Source organism: Mya arenaria, chromosome 12 (genome assembly GCF_026914265.1).
Source record: "Mya arenaria isolate MELC-2E11 chromosome 12, ASM2691426v1".
NCBI classification, from domain to species: Eukaryota; Metazoa; Mollusca; class Bivalvia; order Myida; family Myidae; genus Mya; species Mya arenaria.
This window is the reverse complement of record NC_069133.1, coordinates 9,066,919-9,091,984: the sequence shown is the minus strand read 5'-3', so window position 1 is coordinate 9,091,984 and position 25,066 is coordinate 9,066,919. Positions and strand designations below refer to the sequence as shown.

The 25,066-nt window shown below is 36.3% G+C and overlaps 2 protein-coding genes across 3 annotated transcripts; one reads left to right on the top strand and one right to left on the bottom strand.

Moving 5' to 3' along the window:
• Positions 1-1,292: 1,292 nt before the first annotated feature.
• Positions 1,293-7,595, bottom strand: LOC128212169 (uncharacterized). 2 transcript variants are annotated; one of them, XM_052917475.1, is made up of 6 exons: positions 7,461-7,595; positions 6,306-7,251; positions 3,973-5,877; positions 3,592-3,721; positions 2,278-2,468; positions 1,293-2,077 (listed from the first exon to the last, which is right to left on the bottom strand). In XM_052917475.1, exons 3-6 carry the CDS (start codon positions 4,126-4,128, stop codon positions 1,562-1,564), a joined length of 993 nt encoding a protein of 330 aa, XP_052773435.1. In that variant the 5' UTR covers positions 4,129-5,877; positions 6,306-7,251; positions 7,461-7,595; the 3' UTR covers positions 1,293-1,561. The 2 variants fall into 2 exon arrangements, with proteins under 2 accessions (XP_052773435.1, XP_052773434.1); XM_052917474.1 differs by having other exon boundaries at positions 6,335-7,251.
• A 10,088-nt stretch (positions 7,596-17,683) lies between these two features.
• On the top strand, positions 17,684-20,856 carry LOC128211755 (mu-type opioid receptor-like). Its single transcript, XM_052916794.1, has 2 exons — positions 17,684-18,688; positions 20,848-20,856. The coding sequence occupies exons 1-2, from the start codon at positions 17,684-17,686 to the stop codon at positions 20,854-20,856; spliced, it is 1,014 nt and encodes a 337-aa protein (XP_052772754.1).
• The last annotated feature ends 4,210 nt before the right edge of the window (positions 20,857-25,066 follow it).

Here is a 25,066-nt window from a genome sequence, read left to right as displayed (position 1 = left end):
ATGTGTCAAATAATAACAGTTAATGCACGAAATTAGTTTTAAGTTAAACAGGGCATGAATACATGAAAACATTACTACGCCGCCATTTATTAAATGAAAATTTTAAATATGGTGAAATCAGTCATGAAATTGGTATTTCAAACATTTTCAGTCCTTTCACGGTAGAGACAGTCTGCCGAGAATTTTTCAAAGTTAGATTTAATACATGTGTTTGTGTTTATCCGTCCAATATCCTTCCTTTATACTGATTGTTTTAATATATCAATCATTTATTGTGAAACTCTGTCAAAAATCAAAATAACCCCCGGGGACAAATCAATTGTTGCGTTATTATTACATGAACTAGCCAAGGGGGCAAATTTACTCAACCTTCAAACGTGGGGAAAATTCGCCCCAGAGGGTACAGAAACCCCATGGGGTATGCACATATTTTCACGTGTTGTTTATTTACTCACGGGGCCCATCTCGACATAAAACGGCTTATAATTTACAATCGGGATAAACCCTCTAGATGGTAAATCGTGCAGAGATCGGATTGAAAGAATACCGGTCAAAAATTGAATTAAAGCGCTGCAACATTCTAGTGCATCTTAATTTGTTAAAACATATAAAACCTATCGCTCCAGGCGGCTCCAATTACTCGACACTTCTTTCGTCTCGCATATCAGGATTGAGCTAAGCTCACAATTTTATATCTCTATAATTTGCGCACTATTTTTTCTGTTAAGAATTCTGAATCTTAAAATAGGAATTATCTTTAAAATAATCACAATAAACGCTTTTTCATTTATCAAAATTTAATGTGCATATGTAATAAGTATGCATTTCAGCTAATTGATAAAAGCTTCTTAAACGTAAGAACCTTCGATAAAATTTGGCCAGTACCCGGTAGTTATTTATTATCTTTAAGAAAATCGTAAACAGACTAGTAGTACAGTATACCATTTAACAATCAAAGCGCTGAAAGCACTGGGTTATTGGTTGTGGTGTAAGACCGGTATTTCATGTAAACATTTACACCTTTTTCACATCATTAGTCATAATATGTGTTACGCATTTTCATGTTAAAACGGAAACGGTATGCGTCCGCAAAGAAATAAAGAGTTGGAATTATCATCCGCTTTTAAAAAAAAAATCACATTTTTTCCCACAATTTCAATATAACTGTTTTTGCAATTACAAATTGGCTTAATTAAAATGTTTCATGTAGAACAAACATTCAAACGAAATACAGACATTTGAAAAAGTTTCATTTTATACATATTATGATTTACGATCATACTTCTCCGCATTTCTGTTCATTACTGTTGAACTTTAAACCCCCGAGAAACCAAGGCAGCAAAGACAAATAGCAACACAACATTAAACAACATTCTTTTTTTTAAACTTATATTTTCTTAAATCATATTAAAATATAAAAAAACAGACACACAACAATAAACCTCAATTGAAAACATTGAATAAAAACATGTTCATTAAATAAAATAATTTTACTAAAAAATAATTATATAAATAAATCAATACAATATCAAATAAGTCAATAAATATAACAGATATTACATTATCTATCCCTGTTACTTAAATGCCCATTAGTGTCTGAAGATCCCGTTATCACGGCAACGGTAACATTCCACAACGCTCCCGCCACCGAGAGTCCAGTGCGCAGAAGCGTCGAGATGGAAACATTCTGTTGCACGCTCTTAGAAACGGCGCCCGCGTGTTGCCGTATATTGCTCCAGTTATCCTTCACGAGACAAGTCACGTTAAACATTCCATTGACCAATGTTGAGATCACGGCAAAATATGACATCAGAAAGCACATAAGTGTTGAGACAGCGGGTGGAATGTCCAGCGACTGTGCGCCGTATTTAAGCTTGGTATGTTCCGGTTTCGTGTGAGCGAACTGCTGGTCTGGGTCAAAATGCACAAACCAGATCTCGTTGCGACCGGAAACCAGCTGGAAAGGACTCTCATATGTGGCGGTAAAGTAAAAGTCTGTTCGGATGTCCTGGACCCGGCTTAAAACCTCCGCCAGCTGCCGCGCCTCGTTTGTCCACCTCTCCTCACACGATATACCCTACAAAGGCACGAGAAAGGGGTTTAATTACAGAGACAAGGCATACCGAGACATTGTCTACTTGCAATAAATGCCTTAAATGATCACTTCTTTTAAATTGTAAACAAAGACAAACTTGACATCAATATACAGGTTTTGCTGTATATGTACAGGTAAATAATTATAAACGGAACGGAAAAAGAGAACGTATGTATATATACCTGAAATCTGCTAACAAAGACTGTCATTTCTGGTAAATGTTCTATGTAGACATTCGGGCTGGTCGGTTCCGGATGTGTGGTCCCATCGGAAGTTGATAAGTGTGTGCAGACGATGAATTTCCGCTCGAAGCCACCAGTTCCCTCCGAGGAGACCCGCGTCAATATTGGAGGCTTTATGGATAGTTGAGCCGCTGCGAAGTGAAGAAATAATAAGTATAAACAATGTTTGCAGCGTGGGGGGCGGGGCAGATTTACCCCGAAAAAAAAGTACTGTAAACAAAACGATGGTAGAGCATTCGACGACAGTGACATTGCGTGCCGATTATAAAGCATTTGGTGCCATTGACATTACGTGACGATGATAAAGCATTTGGTGCCATTGACATTGCGTGCCGATAATAAAGCATTTGGTGTCATTGACATTGCGTGACGATGATTAAGCATTTGGTGCCAGTGACATTGCGTGCCGATAATTAAGCATTTGGTGACAGTGACATTGCGTGCCGATAATTAAGCATTTGGTGCCATTGACATTGCCTGCCGATGATAAAGCATTTGGTGCCAGTGACATTGCGTGCCGATAATTAAGCATTTGGTGCCATTGACATTTCGTGCCGATGATAAAGCATTTGGTGTGACATTGCGACGATGATCAATGCGTGACCGTTTGTTTTAGATATGAACTGGTTAAGAACATATCTCGGACTAAGTGTTCATTTTGGTACTGATAGTGTTCAAACGAGTATCTTTTGGACAAACCGAATATGATTAATTTGCCTTAAAACATGTAAAGAAACTCCAAACGGGTAATGATGAAAGTCAATCTGATACATTAGATCAGACTATAGACTTGGGAAATGACAGACAGACAGCTAGACAGGTCACTATCCACAATGACGTCATACTGATATGCAATAAAAATATTGAAAAAAAACACAACAGATACTGTTACGTTCTGGCCTCTACTCAATGCTATTTCCAGCAATTTAACCGTCGGTGACGTCTAATATTAACACATTCAATTATGGAGTACAAAAGATTCCATCAGTCCAACGGTGCATAAGAACGGTTTACCAATCATTTATTGATGCAACCATAACTTTATTTAAGGTGTGCCCTTTATGTATAGTAGCACCGTATTATTGTTAAAGGTGCAAGCGTATTATATGGTATTATATCGTTATCAACCGCCAGGGATATCAAACGATTGAGAAAGATTGATTTTGCTGTTCGCTTTTCAAAACAATGAACTATGTCTATCTCTTTCTAACAGTTCTACATTTGTATTTATAAAAAAGGAAAGGCCCTTCATACCATCAGCGTTCTCTCCCTGGCTGTATGCGAGGAGGCGGCGAAATGCCTCCACTCTGGCGGCGTCCTGGTACACTCCGGCCACTGTCGTACACAGCCACGTGCTGCACGGGTACACGCGCGTCTCATAATCCTGGAATTAAAGCACGGGCACACGTGAAGTGTAAGTATCATTTTATATAACATATTTCATCAGTCTCGTCAGTAAAGATTGATTTGGATCAATATGGATATCTGTGTTAATTTTAGAATGTGTCCTTACAATTAAATCTATCATATATAAAACTATATGATCTAAGTTATTTGCTCCAATGTATTAATATTTCGTATTTACTTACAAATAACTATTATTGTCGTTTCAAGGAAAAAATAAACCTGGCGTACCTCGGTCTCTTCCGTGACTGTATACTCCAGGCGGTGGCGTCCGATAGGCGTTACGGCGGGTCCAGGTGTCGTCTGCAACATCGTCTTCAGCGTTCCAGTGATCACGTTTGGAATCAAACTCTCCATACTGATGTTTTGATCATTCACTACCACCATTTTAAATATCAAATATCACTCAAACTGCTGTAGTCATCCAGAGACAAAAACAAATTCCAACGCACCTGTTATATTACCGTATGTAAGTTTCAAAAACAGTTAAATTGCACACTATGTATAAATGCTACTTATTATATACGATAAAATTGTTTCTTTATCCAACAAGTATACACATGTAAACACGCAGCCGTCACTTAAGGTTGTATAATCTGTCAGTCTGGTCACAAATGATAACGCTTCCTGTTGTGGTCAGTCAATACACATCACGATAAAGGCCAGGGGTCATTATTGGTCAATCACGCATGGACACGTTCCCAATACACGCCACCACATCAAGATAGGTAAACAGCGGTTACGCAACGTTACGTTATGTTGCGTAGAAGACCACAGAAGAAATCAATTACGGTTGTGAATGTAATCGTTGCATTATCACCGTATGTTTATCACGCACCTATCATGATTCACGAATTAACAATAAAGAAAACATTCACGCTGCTCTATCTTAGCCAAACCTGTTCAGGCAAGCGCGTCATAACAAGCGAACGGAAAATAAATACAAGCTAATCCGGGGGTCCCGACCCCCTCAGCCATTAAGCTGTCAGGGCTGGTATTTAATATTCGTTTGAACTGGATTGTACAAGTCGAAATAAACTGTCTGTCTGTCTGTTTGACTCTCTGATCTTAGAACGATGTAGCTAATCAGATATTGTGTTATTAATAACTGACCTATACATTGAATGAAGTCAATGACGCATGGCCATAATATTAGCTTAAGTTGAATATTAAATAACACCCCATGTGAACTTTGTATGACTATGGCTGTGTGATAGAAAGGATATGTATACAACACATCCAAATTTAGACTTATATAAGTCAAACCCCATGTCAAATGTAAACACTATATTTCGTTTTTTTTCATAATACAAATTTTCAGTAAGCTGGTGTATTTGAAGATTTTTACCATATATTATTAAGATTATGTTTTCCAAAATCATCTGATTTAAAAAGTTCAACATGTAAATAATAACCAAATCTTTTCTTTAAATAATGCTGCTCAATTGTTTTAAGCTCAACTAAACTTTTTTTTTATATTTTAAGCATTGTGTAAGGTAATTGATAATTAGTCGTTTTCCATTGTTCATTTGTTGTTTATTTGATCTGCTTATTTGTCCTTTATTACATGCAGGACTTAGCATCATATTTCATAAAAGTTAAACAGTTTCAAAGATTTCGGGGGAAGTGGGCACACCCTGAGTCTGATTCCAGACGAGATTACAGGAACTAAGATGCATTTATGGCTGGGCTCCCTATCGCATTCAGTTAAAAGTTTGCAGCGTTTTTTCAATTGTCCCATACAATTGACCGCAACTGAAGTGGACATGCAGTTGAGTGTAAGAAGAAAAAGAGAACGCTGAAGATGACGTTGCAGACGACACCTGGGTCCAATTTACTAGCGTCTTCAGTCTAAGTTTGGGACTCAGACTCAGAAAAGCAAGATCCTTGTTTTGTTGCAAAAATATAACAGGTGAAAAGACGGTAAAAATTGCCGAAATTGTCACAAATAATATGTTTAACAAGCAGGGACACATCTTTCCTCCAAATTAAAAAAAAACAACATCTCAGTCTTCTGAGCCTAGTCTGTTACATTCGTGAATACAGACCCTTGGATCCGCTGAAACACCACCGGGACGTGACCGCCTTGAATATAACCTCGTGGAAGAAACAGAGGTCCGTTAAGGTGTTCTTGTTCTGAAATGGGCGCTTAAAATGATATGTCATTCAATAAGTAATAAGTTCACAAAAATAAAACATCATATGAGGGAACGACCTTAGTTCGTTGTTTCCGCGTGATAAATTAAATCATAACGATACAAACTTAAAATTAATTTGTAGCGACCAAATTGTAACGACGAATCTGTGTAAACAAGTGATAAACAAAGGCACTAAAGGCACCATTCGGAACTCCTTGGCCGTATATGGACGGATTACAATGTTGACATTTAACTATACGTTGCCAGTACATGTCGATGAATTAAGCAGTTAAACCGAATGACTTTACTGCTGGAATTCTTAATTATTTATGCAATAGTACACTTCACTTGCAATCAATTTAAACTTAGAAGTACAAAATACACATTAAAACACTACAATTTATGAATAGAATTTCTAGTATTTACAATTCAACGATCTACTTCTTCTGATGTACCGGCATATATCCGAGGTTGTTTTCGATGGAAAGTGGCCGAGGAGGTCCGAATGTAAATGCACTGACAGGAGCGTGAGCCCGTGTGACACGTGGCTGTGAAGCCGGAGTGACAGGATGCCGCAAGGTTGAAGGCCTTTCGCCGCCTCCTTGCATATAGCCTAGAACAGGGCGCTGAAAGAACTCGCACATGATACGAATGCATTAACAGAGCCTATATTGTAAGATTGGCATGGTTAAATGTATTGGTATTTACATTAAGTTAAACACTGAACTTACTCTTGATACACTTGACCCTTGATAACGTTAAAGGCCACCCAATATCACTCTTGTTGTCTGTCGGCATCCAATGTAAATACATTCATTATGCTATAAAGATGCTAGAAAAGGCTAAAAAATATACCATTGTAAAGTATTTTACAGTTTATGTATTTTTGCATATTGTTAACATATTGGTCACATTCATTGCGTATATTTATGTCGACAGTGTGGATGTTCGCTTGTCTGACAGTTTGTCCTATATAAATGATAAAGGTCATTATCACAAAAGATTACTGTCATCTATATATATTATAACGATTTATATTTTCCAATGTCATGGTATGTCCTACAAAATATGGATCTAATCTCCAGCATCTAGCAAAACATTTTATCTCTGTTCAGCACGAATAACGTTTATATATACCATATAATTTACTAACACTAATATTTATATTTTACGATAGAATAAAAAGGCAACCTTTTGAATAGTTATACTTATCTGATTATACAATGTATTTATACTTCAAAGCGGCCCAACTCTCCATACAGTCTCTCGTTCAGACTCGCCTCACCTTGGAGAGAAGAAACGGCTTCGAGAAGAAATTCATCGTCTGCACGCATCTTTCAACTTCCGGTGGGACCACTCATCCGGATCCGACCTATCCAAAATAGAAAAATAAGCGGAAGTGAAAGCGAGGCGAGACGGCGGTAGGAGGTGTTGAGTTGGTTACACAGTATACGGACATTCCAGCTGTTTTACGGTCGCAACGAGATCTGGTTTGTACATTTTAAGCCGGACCAGGGGTTTGCTGAAACCAAATAGGAACAGACAGTGTTTAATGCACACAGGCGCAAGGCATTCCCTTACCCGTCCCGACCCCGTTGATAAAACTGACTTTGCTTGTGAGGTTGACTCGGTTGCCGTCCAATTCGGCGTTCATTCACCTTGTTCAGTAACGTCCATAACCTGTAAGCTCCTCGTACACATTACACCACTCAGCAGTAGTATCTCTCACGTTAAATGTCAAAGACCACTAAATAAACTTCGTATATTTTCTATAGTCAATTGACCAATGTGCACGCAAAATAACACGGATGTATAGTGTTCCACAACCCCATACACCATAGAGGGGAAGAAAGTTCCACCTATGTACTCCACACTCAACAACGTTAGGTAAAAGAAAGTTAATTTTATATTAACAAAAAAAAATTGGTTGAATGTAACCACAGTATTCGATAAAATCACCACATCCGGTGTCAAGACGATTCAGCCATTATCATACGGTTTTATTTTAAATCACAAACCATTCAGCTCCAAAACCTTTAAAGATGGTCTGAGATAATATAGCAATGCTTTAACTCACTGACATGTGCTAAAAAGAAGAAAAAACCCACTTAACACTGAGAAGTCACTTCCGAATTGATGTAATTTGCCCTTGAAGAACAAAACATATTGACAGACTGGTAGCACGGCATCGGAAAACAAACGATTAACGATATAACCTATAGATGCTCTCCGAGTTTGGCATGTTATAATTGGCTGCTTCGTGCCGATCACCTTTCTTAAATATGGGGACAATGTTTACTTCGCGACAGTCTTTTGGAACCTGGCGACGGTTGAGAAATCGCACGGGCTTGGGCTAACTCTGATACTGCTTCTATCAGTATAAAGGATGGAATGGAGGCAGAGCCAACAGCCTTAGGTTCCCTAGGGGCGTTTGCACCCTTTTCCAATCCACTGTTATGGCATGTCGGACGAGTTTTTTCGCGAACACATTCTTAAACTTGTCATTCAAGATGATGGCGAGCGCTTTCGGATCGCTTGGTTTAGGAAGCCACTAGAATTCCTGAATGAAGCTTTTGATATGGACCTTTTCTGGTCGATACAAACATGTATTTACCAAGCGAATCGATAAACTCTACTTGTTCGTTATTTTGATTTTGTTTTGTTTTACCTTTTCTAGCAACACCGATGCGTTTATAATATGTTTGAACGTAATATTGTAAACATACGCCTTTTCACCGAGAACAGCTTTCTTCCGGGCGTCACGGCACATGAATAGAAGAATCGCATATTTTTCTTCAGGTCCGTCATTGGTCTATTGTATACGCATCGTTGGAATTAGAATACAAGGTAAAAACATATCATATATATATTTTGACAGAAAATGTTTGATATTCCAGACAGAAATACAATACGTGCCCGCGAGTAGTCAGACTTTCAAATACAGTAAAACTGCGATCGCTCGAAGATGCAGGAACACGTGCTAAAACTCGAGTGATCCGATGTTTCGAAAGACCAAAGTTTTCATTTTAGTCGGTTAGTTCGAACGATCGCAGTTTTACTGTATAAACTCTGTTTAGAGGCACACTGTTAGGGCACAGTAAGAAAGGCGCACACGTACACACACCATTGAACATTCCTTGTGTGGACACAGTTAGAAAGGCGCACACGTACACACACCATTGAACATTCCTTGTGTGGACACAGTTAGAAAGGCGAACACGTACACACACCATTGAACATTCCTGTGTGGATACAGTAAGAAAGGCGCACACGTACACACACCATTGAACATTCCTTGTGTGGACACAGTTAGAAAGGCGCACACGTACACACACACCATTGCACATTCCTTGTGTGGACACAGTAAGAAAGGTGCACACGTACACACACCATTGAACATTCCTTGTGTGGACACAGTAAGAAAGGCGCACACGTACACACACCATTGAACATTCCTTGTGTGGACACAGTTAGAAAGGCGCACACGTACAAACACCATTGAACATTCCTTGTGTGGACACAGTTAGAAAGGCGCACACGTACACACACCATTGAACATTCCTTGTGTGGACACAATAAGAAAGGCGCACACGTACACACACCATTGAACATTCCTTGTGTGGACACAGTAAGAAAGGCGCACACGTACACACACCATTGAACATTCCTTGTGTGGACACAGTTAGAAAGGCGCACACGTACACACACCATTGAACATTCCTTAAGTGGACACAGTTAGAAAGGCGCACACGTACACACACCATTGAACATTCCTTGTGTGGAATCAGTTAGAAAGACGCACACGTACACACACCATTGAACATTCCTTGTGTGGACACAGTAAGAAAGACGCACACGTACACACACCATTGAACATTCCTTGTGTGGACACAGTTCGAAAGACGCACACGTACAAACACCATTGAACATTCCTTGTGTGGACACAGTTCGAAAGGCGCACACGTACAAACACCATTGAACATTCCTTGTGTGGACACAGTAAGAAAGGCGCACACGTACACACACCATTGAACATTCCTTGTGTGGACACAGTAATAAAGGCGCACACGTACACACACCATTGAACATTCCTTGTATACACATGAGTTCTGTCGTTTCTCTGTACAGTCGAACCCCGTTTGCCCGAACTCGCTTGGCTCGCATTCCACGTTGACTCGAACTGGATGCTAAGGACCGTTTTCTTAAGACTGAAGGTAAGCATTTCTGCTTGGCGCTCAAGATACTTTCGCAAAATATGCACCAATTTGGTCTAGACATGTTAAAATGCTCTTGAGAGAGTACCACAACCCCCCATATAACCAACCCCTTAAACCAAATAAATTTAGGTTACAATTGACTGGTGCATAATCAAACAACTCTACTCCTGCTACACGGGAGAAAATGACTTTATGAATTACAATGGTGATGTTTGTTTTGATAAATGCCAAAAGGAAACATGTTTATCAACATTTACACAAAAAGTATACATTTAGTTTTTATCATGATCAAAGGCAAACAATTACGACTATATTGGAAATTGAAGAAATGCCCAAGATTGAAAACATTTATTCCATTTTCTCTACTAGTCTGAAAGTGATCATTTCTGATAGTAAGTAGATAAGTTTATTTATCGGTAAGCCCATTATATTGGTTATTATATATATTTTTTGTTTGAAATTGCTTTTTGTGGAATATGTGTATATAACATGTAATCAACACAGTGTCTCATAAAAATACAAGTGATTCATATAGAAGTATTAATTAAATACATGTACTTAGAATGTAATAGAAGGTAAAGTGATGCTCGCGTGTTAGCGATATAAAATAAATCTGTTCTTATGTAACAATCTCTTCGAATTCGAAAAATATGTCAAAATCCCCTGAAATGGTCTCCAGAAATATTACATGGCAGCTTTGTATGGAACTGACTAGTTTCTCTATTTCTTATTCCAAATTCTTGTAATCCTTAGACCCTAATGCACCAGTCAATTGTAAACACGCCCCCACCACTTTCCAGGTCCAGGGGCATACCGAGGATAGCGGCGGAAATGGGCCGTGTTTTCACCTTCGATGGGGCCCTGCAGTGCCGAGTGACTGTGGTGGTTTTGTTTTCGCGCTAAAAATAGCGGTGAATGGGCCTAACCTAGGGTTCCCCTGGGGTGTGGGGACTTTTGGCAGGGATTTTACCAGCAGTTTGACACCACAGGGCGGGGATTTTACCGGGGGTTGACTGGGCCGAAAGTCAAAGGCCCCGCTATTCCCCGGACCCGGAAGTGGGGGGGGCGTGGTTGCAATTGACTGGTGCATAAATATCTCTTGACTGACAAAGCTAAATACAATCTTATTCTTACCACTAGACTTCATAACTTATTCTCTGAAATATAATGCTCCAAAATTCAATTCCATATTATGAACAGTGGGTCTTCCAAAAGGTCTAACATTTTATTGAGCTTCTTGAATAATGATGTACCCAATTAATGAGGCGTTTGATTTCACTGAAACGCCGTATGATTGCTGTTTTAAGGATGTTATTCATATTTCTGCTGTCTATTTTTTTTACCAAAGAGACTATTGAAAACATCTGTATTACCCACAAGTCATCCTGAAATAACTCTATGTATTAACTGTATCGGCGTTACCAAAACAAAGGGAAGTAACGAACGACGGAGGCTCCATACAACTAATAATTTCGTCACATGATAATGTCAAACGTACTTATGTTCATATTATTCACTCAAAATGATGATGATGATGATGATGATGATGATGATGATGATGATGATTATGATGACGATGATGATGATGATGATGATGATGATGATGATGATGATGATGATGATGATGATGATTTATCCAATGCATGTAGCGCGGGAGATGACGTTGCAGTGTCAGTTTGTGGCATTTGTCTCATCAGCAGGTAGGTCCTTTTGTTATTTAATACTGAAAAAAACAACGTGTGATAAAAAGAATCTGTCACTCGTCATTATATTATACACAACTGAACTCATCTCGTTTAGAAAATATGTTAATGAACTCGCAAACGGCTCGATTTCTAAGAAAATTGTTGAACTCGTTGAGTAAATGTGTGTATTATATGACGACTCATGACAGATCTTACATATGAATATATAAATGCTGTTAGAAGGGCCTATGACATGTGTGGTCATAAAACAATTAGAAGATGAATTTAATATAAACAAAAGCTAAGGAAGAATATTTAAGATAAGCGAATTGTTCAAAAACAATTACACATTTATTTTTATTAAACTGCATCTTAAAGATCCTTCCTTAGTTAAAACTATTTATTTTACAACGATCGTGAAACAAGTAGCTAATATCAATAGCTCTTTGGCACGAGGTTACGCGATAATGTGGTATTGTGTTGTGGGGGAAACCGGAACATCCGGAGGAAACCCACTTGTCCGGCTTGGTGACCACAAACCAAACTCAATGCTTCCAAATCGTTTGTGTATCTTAAGTTCATATTCCAAAGTCTTTATAATAGTAGAACAGAACAGGCGTATATTTCAAATCACATGATATACACTCAATGAATTAGTTCAAAATGACCCATGATCATTGCAGAAATATAAAAAGTTCATGAAATACATGGCGATCGAAAGATCAGTAATACCAAATGTAAATTAATAAATGTATTATTAAGGTATATTAATATTGGTAAGTTTCCTTTTTATACATTGAAGAATTGACGAGTTACAAAGTATGCTGGTTTCCAATATCAAAGCTGAATATACATACACAGCAATGTCTCTAATTATGATCAAATTCCTTGACATAAATAATTCAATTGATTTAAACATACTTAGGTGTCGACAATACTATTGAGGAATGAATCTTTGTCTTAATGCTGCATACATGCTACATTCAAGAAGGTAGTGGAATTCAACTTCCAAGATATTACACGAGGGGCAGATCCTATCAATCTTACCTTTAAGAGGTTAATTTGTAAACACCCGGAAGGTAATTATGAACGCCTGCGTGTTCTTATTGCAGATTTTACCTGGGATTCATGTATTGATCCTAATAAGATGTGTACACGTCAAGTTTTACAAACCAGCTAATATTGTTGTTTCGCGAATGTTACCATTCAGATCCTCCTTGGTCCCACAATGAAATAAGTAAATCAATTCACAGAAGGAAGTGAGATAACAAACTAGCAAACCATACAGACACCCCTATATACATGTCCACCTTCAAACGCATACGAAACCAAACAAACACACTTACACGCTCAGCAAAACAAGATCACTTTAACAAACTAGGAGAAGCACTGCGTGATCCTTCAAACCAATCCACATATTTCTGGAAACTCATAAAAATCACACATAATTTAACACGCAGCATTCCGTCACTCAGACACAACAATTAGCTGTATGAAGACATCTTGGACAAAGCAAACATTATTAACACTTTCTTTCAATCAAAAAGCAGTCTTGAAAATACAAATCACCATGTTCCTTCCTTCACAGTACACACCAACTCACCTACTCTATCTTCTACTGAAATGGCTCAACTTGAAGTTGAAGATTGCCTTCGTATTCTAAAAAAGGGGTGAATTTTTGGATCCTGACCTATTTAATGGTGTTGTATTGAAGGAAAGCTCAAGAAAACTGTCTATTGAATTACTCGTTGCATACAAGGAACGTTCCTCGCCAATGGAAACTCGCGCATGTCAGTACATTTTATTTTAAAAAAAACGACCCTCAGGACGTCAGCAACTACAGACCCATTTCCCTGCTGAGCGTTCTTCAACGCATTATTCATAAACATGTTTTCAACTTCATCACTCAAAACAATGTTATAACGACTCTCGAATATGGGTTTGTCCCGAAAGATTCGACTGGCAACCAACTAGTATCCGTGTATCATTCTTTTTGTCAAACCCTCGATGAAGAAGAAGAAATCAGGGCAGTATTCTGTGATATATCCAAAGCTTTTGATAGAGTCTGGCATCGTGGTCTTTTATTTAAGTAACAAAAAGTGGTATAACAGGGCGTCTTTTCCAATGGTCAGAGAACTATTTACAACCTGGAATAATCTACATGTATTCTACAACAGCTTTGGAATCGTTCGGTCAGTAAATATCAACTTCAATCACCACTTTTAAAATCAAGGGCAGTTATGTCCCATTGATCAGAACTAAACTTACATTTGAACCAGTAAATATTACCAAAAATAATTTAATATTAAGAGAGGTTGCGTCAATTTAAATAAAGATTTTTTGCTTTTACATATAACTTAGCGTTTTTTAGAAAAAGAGTTGTCCCGTTTTTCTTACATGTTTTTATCTTGAAGCTGAATGTTTGAACATTGGCGTTCGTACAAAACACATTACAAACGAAAACAGCCGCTCGAACATAAGTACGATGTTATATTATCTATCAATTTATCGTATTAAACTGTATGACTTTGTAGTGTGAACTTCTCGGAAAATTCACGATACGATTTTTGTTTACCCAACCCGCCTAAAATATTGTCAATAACCAAGCGTGGTAATCACTCTTTATCACGAAAACAGGCGAATCAGACTGCTCTCTGACAGTAATTGGTGATTGAATTTCCACGTCCCATAAAGCACAAAACTTGGGAAAGTGTTTTAAATCCAATGTTTATTCACATTGTTTTATTAACACGTTCGACCTTTTCATTTTTCATTCAGTAAATGGCGACCAGTGTTATTTTCGCCATGTTTTCATGCCCAGTTCAATTTAAAAATACTTTCATTTACGGTTATTATTTATAATTTAGATGCATTAATAAAAGCTCATCGATGAATGATCACTAGTTTGCACTTAAACACGAGTAAATAATAAACAATAAAAAACTCTTGGAGAACTATTTCTCTACGAGCCGGAAATAAACAGCTGTCAAAACATTGCGTTAGAGGCGTCCCAAGGGTATCGGCATATCAAATTATCTTCACCACTCGTGAAAATATATTTTTCTATGACACTCGCGAAATATTATATGATCTTACAATGAAATCGACAAACTTCCCCTGTATATTTTCTATAACGTTAAATTTGCGTAAGCACTCTGTGCATATTGAAATACTTGTGTTAATCAGTTTCAAACTCAGTATTATTTAGCTATTGAATTGATTTAGTACATTTTGAACACCGGATCAAGTAAAAAAAGGCTAAGAATAGTGCTACGAAGTTTTACCCGTTTGCAAAGTTGTTCCCCTTTTTAATTCGATAGTCATTGCCAATAGTGCATTTGAAAAACAACTGCCAATAACGAAACGTAAAACTTTATGGTATTAATTGGGCGAATAATCAATTTTGATTGATAGAAATACTTTCAGAATTATATAAATGGTTAATTGAAATTGTAATTGTAAGTTAAACCATTTCATATAGCATTTTCCAACGCTAAGAGATCAAGTTTTTGGTAACGTTTACATTCTGGATGCCACTTCAGACTACTGAAAAGAGGAACATTTTGTTAAATTCACTTGAACTTTGTAGTCACTTTTTTTTAAAATAGCCGACTTTGCTGAAAAGCCCAGTTTGACGCATTGTTTTGATAATAGCTGACGAGTGGACCGCGTTGAAGTTAAGGCATACGATAAAGGGACTTGTTGAACAGGGTTGAAAATGCCTATGTAAATTGCAAGCTATGTTAACAATAACCGAGCTAGATTTGACAACGCAAGAAGCAATCATATCGCAATAGCTATTTTAATCATTTAATTTGTTGAACTTAGATAAAGATAATATTAAAGTAGTATCCCTGCGCCCAAAAATGAATGAACATCGAAACGTAAACAAAGAACTACTATCCACTAAAAGCGCATTATTCCATCACGTGACACAATGATCTCATCCCCTGCGCACAGTTTCCCCGCTTAAAATATCACGTGATCGCCCGCATCCAATCAACAGTCGTTATTTGATCACGTGGCATTTTGACAGGCATGTTCTAAAGTGCTGACGATATAGAAATAGAAGAGAGTTGCTGACCATAAAGTCAAAGAAGAAAAAAAAGTTTTGAACTTAAGGATTTTTTAAGACTTTTTTTGTTTAATTTATTTTATTTTCTGTTAAAAGTGTACGTATAGACGGATGTTTTTTTTTGTTTTGTTTTTTTGAAAATGTCATTTCATTGAAATGAATTATGTTTTATTTTTTTTGCTGGTTTGGTGTAAATTTAAGAAAATATCAAGGATTTAATAACCTTTTTAGGTGTTTCATTTTCAATTGTTTGAAAGCAATTATTTTAATTTTGATCATTTTAATTAAGAAACTATTTGTTTTTAATCTGTTGTATTTTCGAAGTTGATTTTGAATAATAACGCAAACATAGGCAAACTCTTGCTAATGAGTAAAGTTTGGTTATTTTATATTTCATTTTCTTGGTTGGGAATAGCACAAGCATTCACCCTTTTTATATTTTCATTTTCTTTTATTAAACCCCACACATTTACGGGGAGTAAGGCTTCGTGGACTTTGTATGCTGTTTCAATAATTCACCAGCCGTTGCATAGTATCTATTTATCGTTCCTCCCGGGTGAGAATCCATTTTTTATGTAAATCAGTGTATATATCATTCTAAAATACTATTTAAAATTTTAACAGTGTCCCTGAAAAGGATCGTTTTCAATTTTATAATTAGTGTAGTCTTTGTTTATGCCTACATCTAATTACCAACCGGAAACGGTTTTAGTGTATCTTTTAAATTCACACTGGATGATCAACGATTTCTATTTTATTTCTCTGGTTAATAAATCCTTGGCAAGTCTAACTTATAACCCCATAAGATTGAGGCTTATGCTGTGATTGGTTGCATTCTCCATCCTGGTTTACCTGGTTACACAGCGACATTAAGTTTATTGTCAATAAAATATTAATTTGTCATTTACCATTATGCTTCAATAAACCTGGGGCGGCCCCTGTGGTTGGTTTACACGGGGACTCTTAGATTCACTGTGCAACATATCAGCACCTTATTAATATACACATGATCGTGAATCATAATGGTGAAAACCTGTTTAAAACCCTGTTCGTGCAGCGCTATCAGCGCTTTGATTTTAGATAAGTCATAGCTTCTACGTTCTTGCGAAGAGAGAGAGCTCAGCTAGCTTGTGGGTCATAGTGAGTATAACTGAAAGTCAGAGGTTATAGGCTTTTACAGAGAAAGCTCTTCCATCTTGTGAGGCGAAATTATAGCATAAATAACAGAAAGTGAACCCTTCCTCTGTTTATATACCGAGCAATCGTAACTGTCGGGTAGGACATAGTCGGAGTCACAATTTACAAAAAGTTACAACTTTGTGTTGCAACCGAGAAAACTCAAATTTCTGCTGATTAATGGAGATCAATTTCGAAACAGTGGATTTAAGGTGACTTGGCAATACAAGTATTGTAATTCATACTCAGAAACTAAATGAAACGCAAGAAGCCACAGGAAAATTACTTCTGCAAAGCGTATTAAATAATTGCTGTGTGACTATTTATTTGAAGCCCAATCAATATAGCTTTTATACAATCAAAAGGTTAAGAAGCCAAAAGAAAAAAAAAAGCTATACTCTTTGTGTCAGTTGTGCCATGAATGATTAAAAAGTGTACATCCGCTTGGTTCACTTACTCATGTTACAATAAGAACCGCAATCGTTATACTTTTTAAAAGCAATATTTACCACAAGTAGAAAATAGACAACGCATCATTCAAAAGATGGATAATAAAGTTGTTAGTTATGATGTGATTGCTTTAATTAATTTAAGTTTTGATCGACATTTTTTCAATAGTGGAGCAATGTTTTAAAAAAAAGTTAAATAATGATGGTTGATAGCCACATGCCTACAAGTACTATTAGTTTTGGCCATACTGTTAATAACCTCTCTAATGCTGGCAACGGCACGAGACTATCTCATGCGACGGAGAGTGAATTATTGGACCAACTGAATGGCGAATTAAAAAGGGCTGTCACACCCGTGACGGTTTTTGTTGGAATTGAAATAGTTCTTGGACTGTTTGGCAATCTGTTGGTATTGTATATGTTTATAAAGCGTTACCATGACTGTAACTTCCGGTACTTCGTGCTGTGCTTGGCTTTTCTGGACGTTATAAGCACGCTGACCACGATGCCTGGGGAGATTCTCACGCAGCAATACTGGTACATGTACCCATTTCCAACCATCTGCAAGGTCAAGTCCTTTTTCAATGTGTTCATGGTGTCAGGGGCGGCGTTTTGTCTGTGCACAATCGCCGTCGATCGCTACCGGAAGGTTTGTGCGCCATTCGGATGGCAGATCAGGCCTCGACACGCGATTATCATGTGCGGGGCGATCTACGGCGCGGCATTCATAATTTCACTCCCGAGCTGGTTTCTCTGGGGAATCCACCAGGACGTTAGGTTATACAACGGAAGAAACGTTACCGTCACTATCTGTGGAAAGGATGCTCGTTATGTTGACAGTAGACATCTGTTTGTAATCGCTACATCAGTGGAGGTTATACTTGGGATATGCCTGGTAATCACGCTCGTTCTTTATATACTGGTAGCAAAGACACTCATTTTCGATCGCAAATTCGCCGGGAGGAGCAAACGCTCGGGCCCGCCAATGGTCAGCAAGTCGTCAAGGTCGCAAGCAGAATCATATAAAAAACCCGAGATAACTAATTCTGACGTATCGACCAGAAACGGTGAATCAGCGATAGAGTTCAGCATAACGGAAATGAGGTCCCCACATGATAGCGAATCGGTTGCGGTCATTGATGTTTGTGTCTTGGACGCCGAAACAACTTGCGAGGTTTGGACGTCGGAAGAACGTCATATACAACAGGTACGGCGTCGACGTCGAGAAAAAGCGAATCGCATTCGCCGGAAAACGTACATTATGTTCGTTCTGACAATCATATTCATTATCACAACAATTATGTATATGACATTATTAGATTTTATAACACGAGGTATCTTAAAGAGTTTGAATGACTATGAGAAGGCCGTGTATTTCTTCTTTTTCAGGCTTGTGTTCAAAAACCATGTTATCAACCCTTTTGTGTACGGCTGTCTTGACCCTCAGTTTAAACAAATATTAGGAGATATGAAAACAATGCTAAAATGGCTTAGAAAAGGGTAATGAAATGTGTGCATGTTATTTTTGGCCGAATACAGTCTTTTTTCTGCACAGTATATTCACCACACATACAAATGCTTTTCATGTTACAATATAGGATAAGGTGGACTTTTGTCGCTTTTAATACTCAAACAGCTCTTGTCAACAAGACAATTTTGCTAGTGGCCAATACAAGGGAACGTCAACCGTCAACAACATTGTCTATTGTTTTCCGTTTCAATGCGATAAAGTACATTACATCACAATGTTGTTATTTTGACGATTAATATTAAAATAATAATAATAATAATATATAAAATTCGCCACAATGCGTATGTATAATGCCGTGGTTGAATAAATACATATACAACTAAAACAAAATTATTTCTTTTATTCCGTTACAACAAATAAAATAATAATAAAACCAAGGTAAACTATAACTGCTTGGAACAGTGAAATAACATTTTTCTTACAGATAAATCTCTATAAACCACCGGAAAGCATAAAATAAATAAGGATATTCCTCGGATATAATCTTGCGTGTCCCCTTCAAATTAAAGGCTAAAAGTGTATATCCGATATTTCATAAAAAGGAACATGTTTTGCATCTCTTTTAATTCAAGTGTTTATCCATACCACATAACGTCCATTTCCTGACACCACGTAGGTAACAAACGCTGTAACAGTTTTAAACCTTTTATTTACTTAGTGTTGCTTTCTAGGTTATTCTAAGTTTTAAGATGAGAATAAGTCCTGAGCGAGGGTGGGTCTATATGTCCAGGTTACCATATGTAGCAGTTTAATAGTTCAAAAAACAAACACAGTGTTCTTCAATATCTCTATATTCAACATTATTCAATGTTAATATAATATCGGAGCGTCCTGAAAATATAAATATAAACAATCATAAGATAATGAATAATAACATGTTTATAAGTTTAGCTGTCTTAATATCGTAAACAGTCTAATTATCTTATATGATTTAATCGTGTGCAGTGGCAGATTAAATTAAATGGCTAAAGCATATAAAACACATATATAATACAAGCGATTACAACAACAACAACAACAACACAGTACATACTAAAACAAAACATTGACAGGGAACTTACTGATTTATGGGTTATAACACTCCTACTCCCTCGTTCTCCCGCGATGGCTTCTGTTATCCATGCATGTTACCAACTGTAACCAAAACCACATATACTAGTATATGGAAAGAGGCTCAAAGAATGTCATGGAACTGCGATTTCGTTTTAAATACAAAATCTGCTGATGTCGTGAAAATACATGGCAAAACTAAATAAATGCAGCTGAATGAAATAATGATCATTCCAATACATTGCTAACCCAAGACAAACACAAAAGACAACAAATGCAAATCAATACTAGCCATCAGAACATCCGATTCCAAGTAAAACAATCAAGTTTTCTAAAACAAAGTAAAACCAACATCTCTGTAGACGTCAACTGTGCACGACAATCAATCAAGCTTGAGATTTCCCACTTCTTTCTTTACAAAGGTAAGGGAGAGAAATCTGATTAACAGAACAGAACAGAACAGAACAGAACAGAACAGATTTTATTTTCACTTAAACTTATACAGTTTTTCGTGATAAACATACATATTGCATACAAATACATAAATTGTATACAAATACATGAATTGTACAATTATACAATGTAGTAAGCAGACACATAATACACGGATAGCTATGGATGAACAAATAAAACTAAACTTTAAATGTTGTTTAACATAACATATGACATATTTCGTTACAAAGTTATTTTGGAACATAATATTGTCTTAAATATTGTTCAATATAAGAACATAATAGTCACGGAAACATGTGATGCATGATATTTTGTACTGATTGTTATTACAGAATATTTGACATATTAACAACTCAAAATTGCATATATCAAACGATATAAATGTTGTATTATTCATCGATATGAGTCTTACAAATAATAATGATATCAACAAGTTTACATACATAATCACAATACATGTAGCTACACATGTACCAACATATCATATCTTATTTTAAAAGCCTCGTACACGTATTTGGCTAACATGGATAGCTCTTTTTTTATTTTGAGTACATAATAGTTGTACAAACTTAAACATACTAGGTCTAACCCTATAGTATCTTTTTATATACGTCTGTCTTAATTGACTAAATCTAGAACACTTAAACACAAAATGAAACTCATCTTCTGATTCATCTAAATTACACATCTGGCAAATACGTAAATTTCTCTGTATACCTTCATATCTACCTGTTTGAACTCTTAGATTATGAGCACATATACGTAATTTTGTAACAGCAATTCTAAGGTTTCTTGACAATATCATATCTAAATATGGTTCAAACTCATGTGCAGTTTTAATTACCTTATACACAGTAAGGACATTATTTTCATTAATACTTGCGTACCATTGTTGTTTATATTCATCAACAAGGCGTTGCTTAAACATAGTTATAAAATGATTTTCATTAATTTGTTCATCATTACACCATACATAATAAAAACCATAGCGTGTAAGTAAATCTTTAACCTTATAAAACCAGTTATCAGCGTTAACACCAATATCTGACAAAACATCTCTCATTACAGAATGCATGATTATATTATTACTATTCTTGACTCTGAACCAGTACTTCAGAATACGTACATACCTATTAATATATAAAGGGTATCTACCCAGTTCACCATATACAGCAACATTAGAAGTTGACTGTCTAACACCAAGTATAGCTTTGCAAAATTTTAAATGTAATTTTTCCAACTGAGATGATTTTGTGAACCCCCAAATTTCGCACCCGTAAGTAATAGTAGACGCTACAAATGCGTCGAATAACTGCAAAGCTACTTTTGGTTTACATTCGTATCTTATTAAATTTGACAACAACATATTAAGAGCTTTCAATCCTTTACCATACAATGTCTGTGTATTTAAGGCAAAACTACCAGTATAATTCAATGTAACACCTAAGTAATTAAAATCATTTACATCCTCCAATATTTCATGTCCATACAACCAACTCTCATTATGCCTAACACCACCTCTCTTTCTAAATACAACAATTTTAGTTTTTGCTATGTTTACCTCTAGTCCCCAATTATTACAATAGCTGTGTAAACGATCTAATGACATCTGTAAATCTTCTGGGGTTTCTCCTAATACAACCATGTCGTCAGCAAATAATAACAAAATTAAACAAATATCGTGTAGTTCTAAACCAATATTATTTCTATTTTGCAAAAACAATTCCAAGTCCTCTACAAATAGAGAAAACAATATCGGTGACATTATCTCCCCTTGTCTAAGACCTACTGCAATATCAAAATAATCTGAATAACTATTACAATGTCTTACACATGATTTAACAGACTGATACATACTACGTATTATACGTAACATTTTACCGTCTAAATTGGCTCTATACAGCTTTAACCACAACGCATTTAAATATATGGAATCAAAACAACGTTTCATATCAATAAAACTACAATATAGTCGTTTGTTTGCGCTGACATATTTTTTAACAATAGAATGAAGAATAAATACAGCATCAACAGTAGATCTGCCTTTTCTAAAGCCAAATTGACTAACAGCATTATCTCATGACAGGATTATCTCTCTTAGACTGTAAATTCACTTGGCTACATAAGGCAGACTGTGTGTGATGTTCGTAGTTTCAATCAATAACTGTATCTTTGAAAAGTTGTTGAATTAGGTACTCTGAATTATATTCCTTCGTCTGCAGATTTATGCATACTTGATAAGATTTACGTTTTAGGTTTTTTCTTAAATCTGGATTGTTAGGATAAGAGTGAGGTTATGCACGCAAACTGGTTTGAACCCCCAGTAAATTTACATTTTACTGACCGTTCCAAGGCGGAACTTAACAATCCTTGATAAACACACCTAGTTTGTTGTATAATATATATGCACTGTGTTGTTTGTTGAGTTTTGCGCTGTTGTTCCATGTTTCTTGTTTTATTTTGATTTGGTTTTGTGTTTTATGTCTTTGGCGTTAACCATGTGCCATTAAACGGTGTTTATGTTTAAACTTTTGGCTACAGAGCTTGTTTCTGTTGTTTTCCATATAAATATTATTGGCGCGAGCACGCAGTTCATGTCCGCTATGGTTTAAATACAGCTCAAGGTCGTTATAAGATAAGCATCTGAAGTCATTTCTAATATCAGTCATTATTTTAAGTTTATCATGTGTTACATCAACCAGTAAAAGGAATATTATTGTATATACATGGAGCACTATAAATGGAATGCAATAGAGAGGGCGTCAAAAGTGACAGCTGTGTCAGGTACATGCCTTCACGTGCGTATATCACATCCTGGCCCTTTCAACACGTTATGCATTGGTGCCGTGCTAGACCACTTCAACATCTCACAAACTCACACCTTTAGCTTGCAATTCAGACGCTCCACCAATTGAGATGACCGGCCGGGATGACCTATATACTCTCTTACCTGGCCCACGACCGCAGTTATCTACCCCTTAGATCCTGATGTTAATACAGTAAAAAGAATACTTGTGTTATATACTTATCAATATAATATTAAAGAGGAATGAAAGAGAAAAAACAGGTGCTCTTTCCGGCATAGTTCTTAATTTGACACTGAATTTAAACAAAAAAGCAGTGTAAATAATGGATTGTTTTCTCATTTATTTTGAACATTGATATAATAACAACTGGATAACAAACACTATCAATAACAGCATACATCAAAACATATCTTCGTCTATGCAACTTTTTTTATACTGTCTTGATAAATTGCATCTTATAAGACGCAGTTATTTATTGTGAAATACCCCGGACCTATTTTTTTTATCTTAGACATGTTAAAACAAATTGAAACCAGTGAGTAGTCTTTTCCATAGTCGGGCTTTATAGATGTTTCTTCTAAAATGTTTATAAGCCTTCGGAAACTAAACAGTAGTCAACTCTACAGTAAATGTGAGGTTGAAACAAAATATTGGGTTGAATATAGCATCCTTTCATAACTAAGCTTTCAGTGCTTTGATTTTTATGAAGAATTCGCTAATTCATGTTATCTTTAAAACCTTTTTTGGCGAACACGTGTTGACTGACTCCGAGTGTTTTGGTTGTGACTTAATTTTCTTCAAATCATTTACGTTTTCAAATCATTTGGAAGGAGAGAATAGCATATACAAGTCGCTTTTATTTTTAATAATGTTTTTTTTTATTTGTTCCCAGTTTTAATACAATGATGCTTTTTATTATGAAAATCTATGATCACACAGTTTTAAACCTTTTATTTTATAAGGCAGACTGTGTGTGATTTTTTGGTTTCTTACGATGACTGCATCGTATCTTTGAAAAGTATTTGCATTAGGTGCTCTGAATTGTTTCCCTCCGTCTGCAGATAGAGTTGGGATTTCTAATCATAGAAGTAGTTGGGGTTTACCTTTTTATTATTATTATTTGTTTTATTGATAAGTTTCCTCAAGTTAATGCATACTTTGATAAGATTTACCTTTTGCGTTTTATCTTTATTAAGGATTGTTGGGATAAGAGTGAGGTTTGTGCACATAAACTGGTTTAAACCCCCACTAAATTTACCTTTTACTGACCGTTCCAAGGCGGTACCTAACAATTCTTGATAAACATACCAACTATTTTTTTTATATATATATATTATTTATGCACTGTGCTGTTTGCAGAGTTTTGTGCTGTTCTATGTTTCTTGTTTGTGATTTTGTGTTCTATGTCTTTGGCGTTTGCCCATTGCCACTAAACCGGGTTTATGTTTAAACTGTTTGCTACTGAGCATGTTTCTGTAGCTTTTTGCATAAATATTGTGTTCAAGTGCCACGTATATTGTTGTTCTTCGAGATGTTTAGTCTCCATGCATCGCTGAAGTTTGAGGAACTTAACATTTGAAATATATTTTTTTTCTGCCTTTTTTATGAATCCCAGTTTTGCCATTTTCTTGTCATTGTTGTTAGGCATATAATTTCCAAGTTGTAAGACTAGGAGTGGTTTATCTTTGTTTGGCCCATATATGTTAATCAATGAAAGTTTTTAGTCATGTATTGTTAAGTCAAC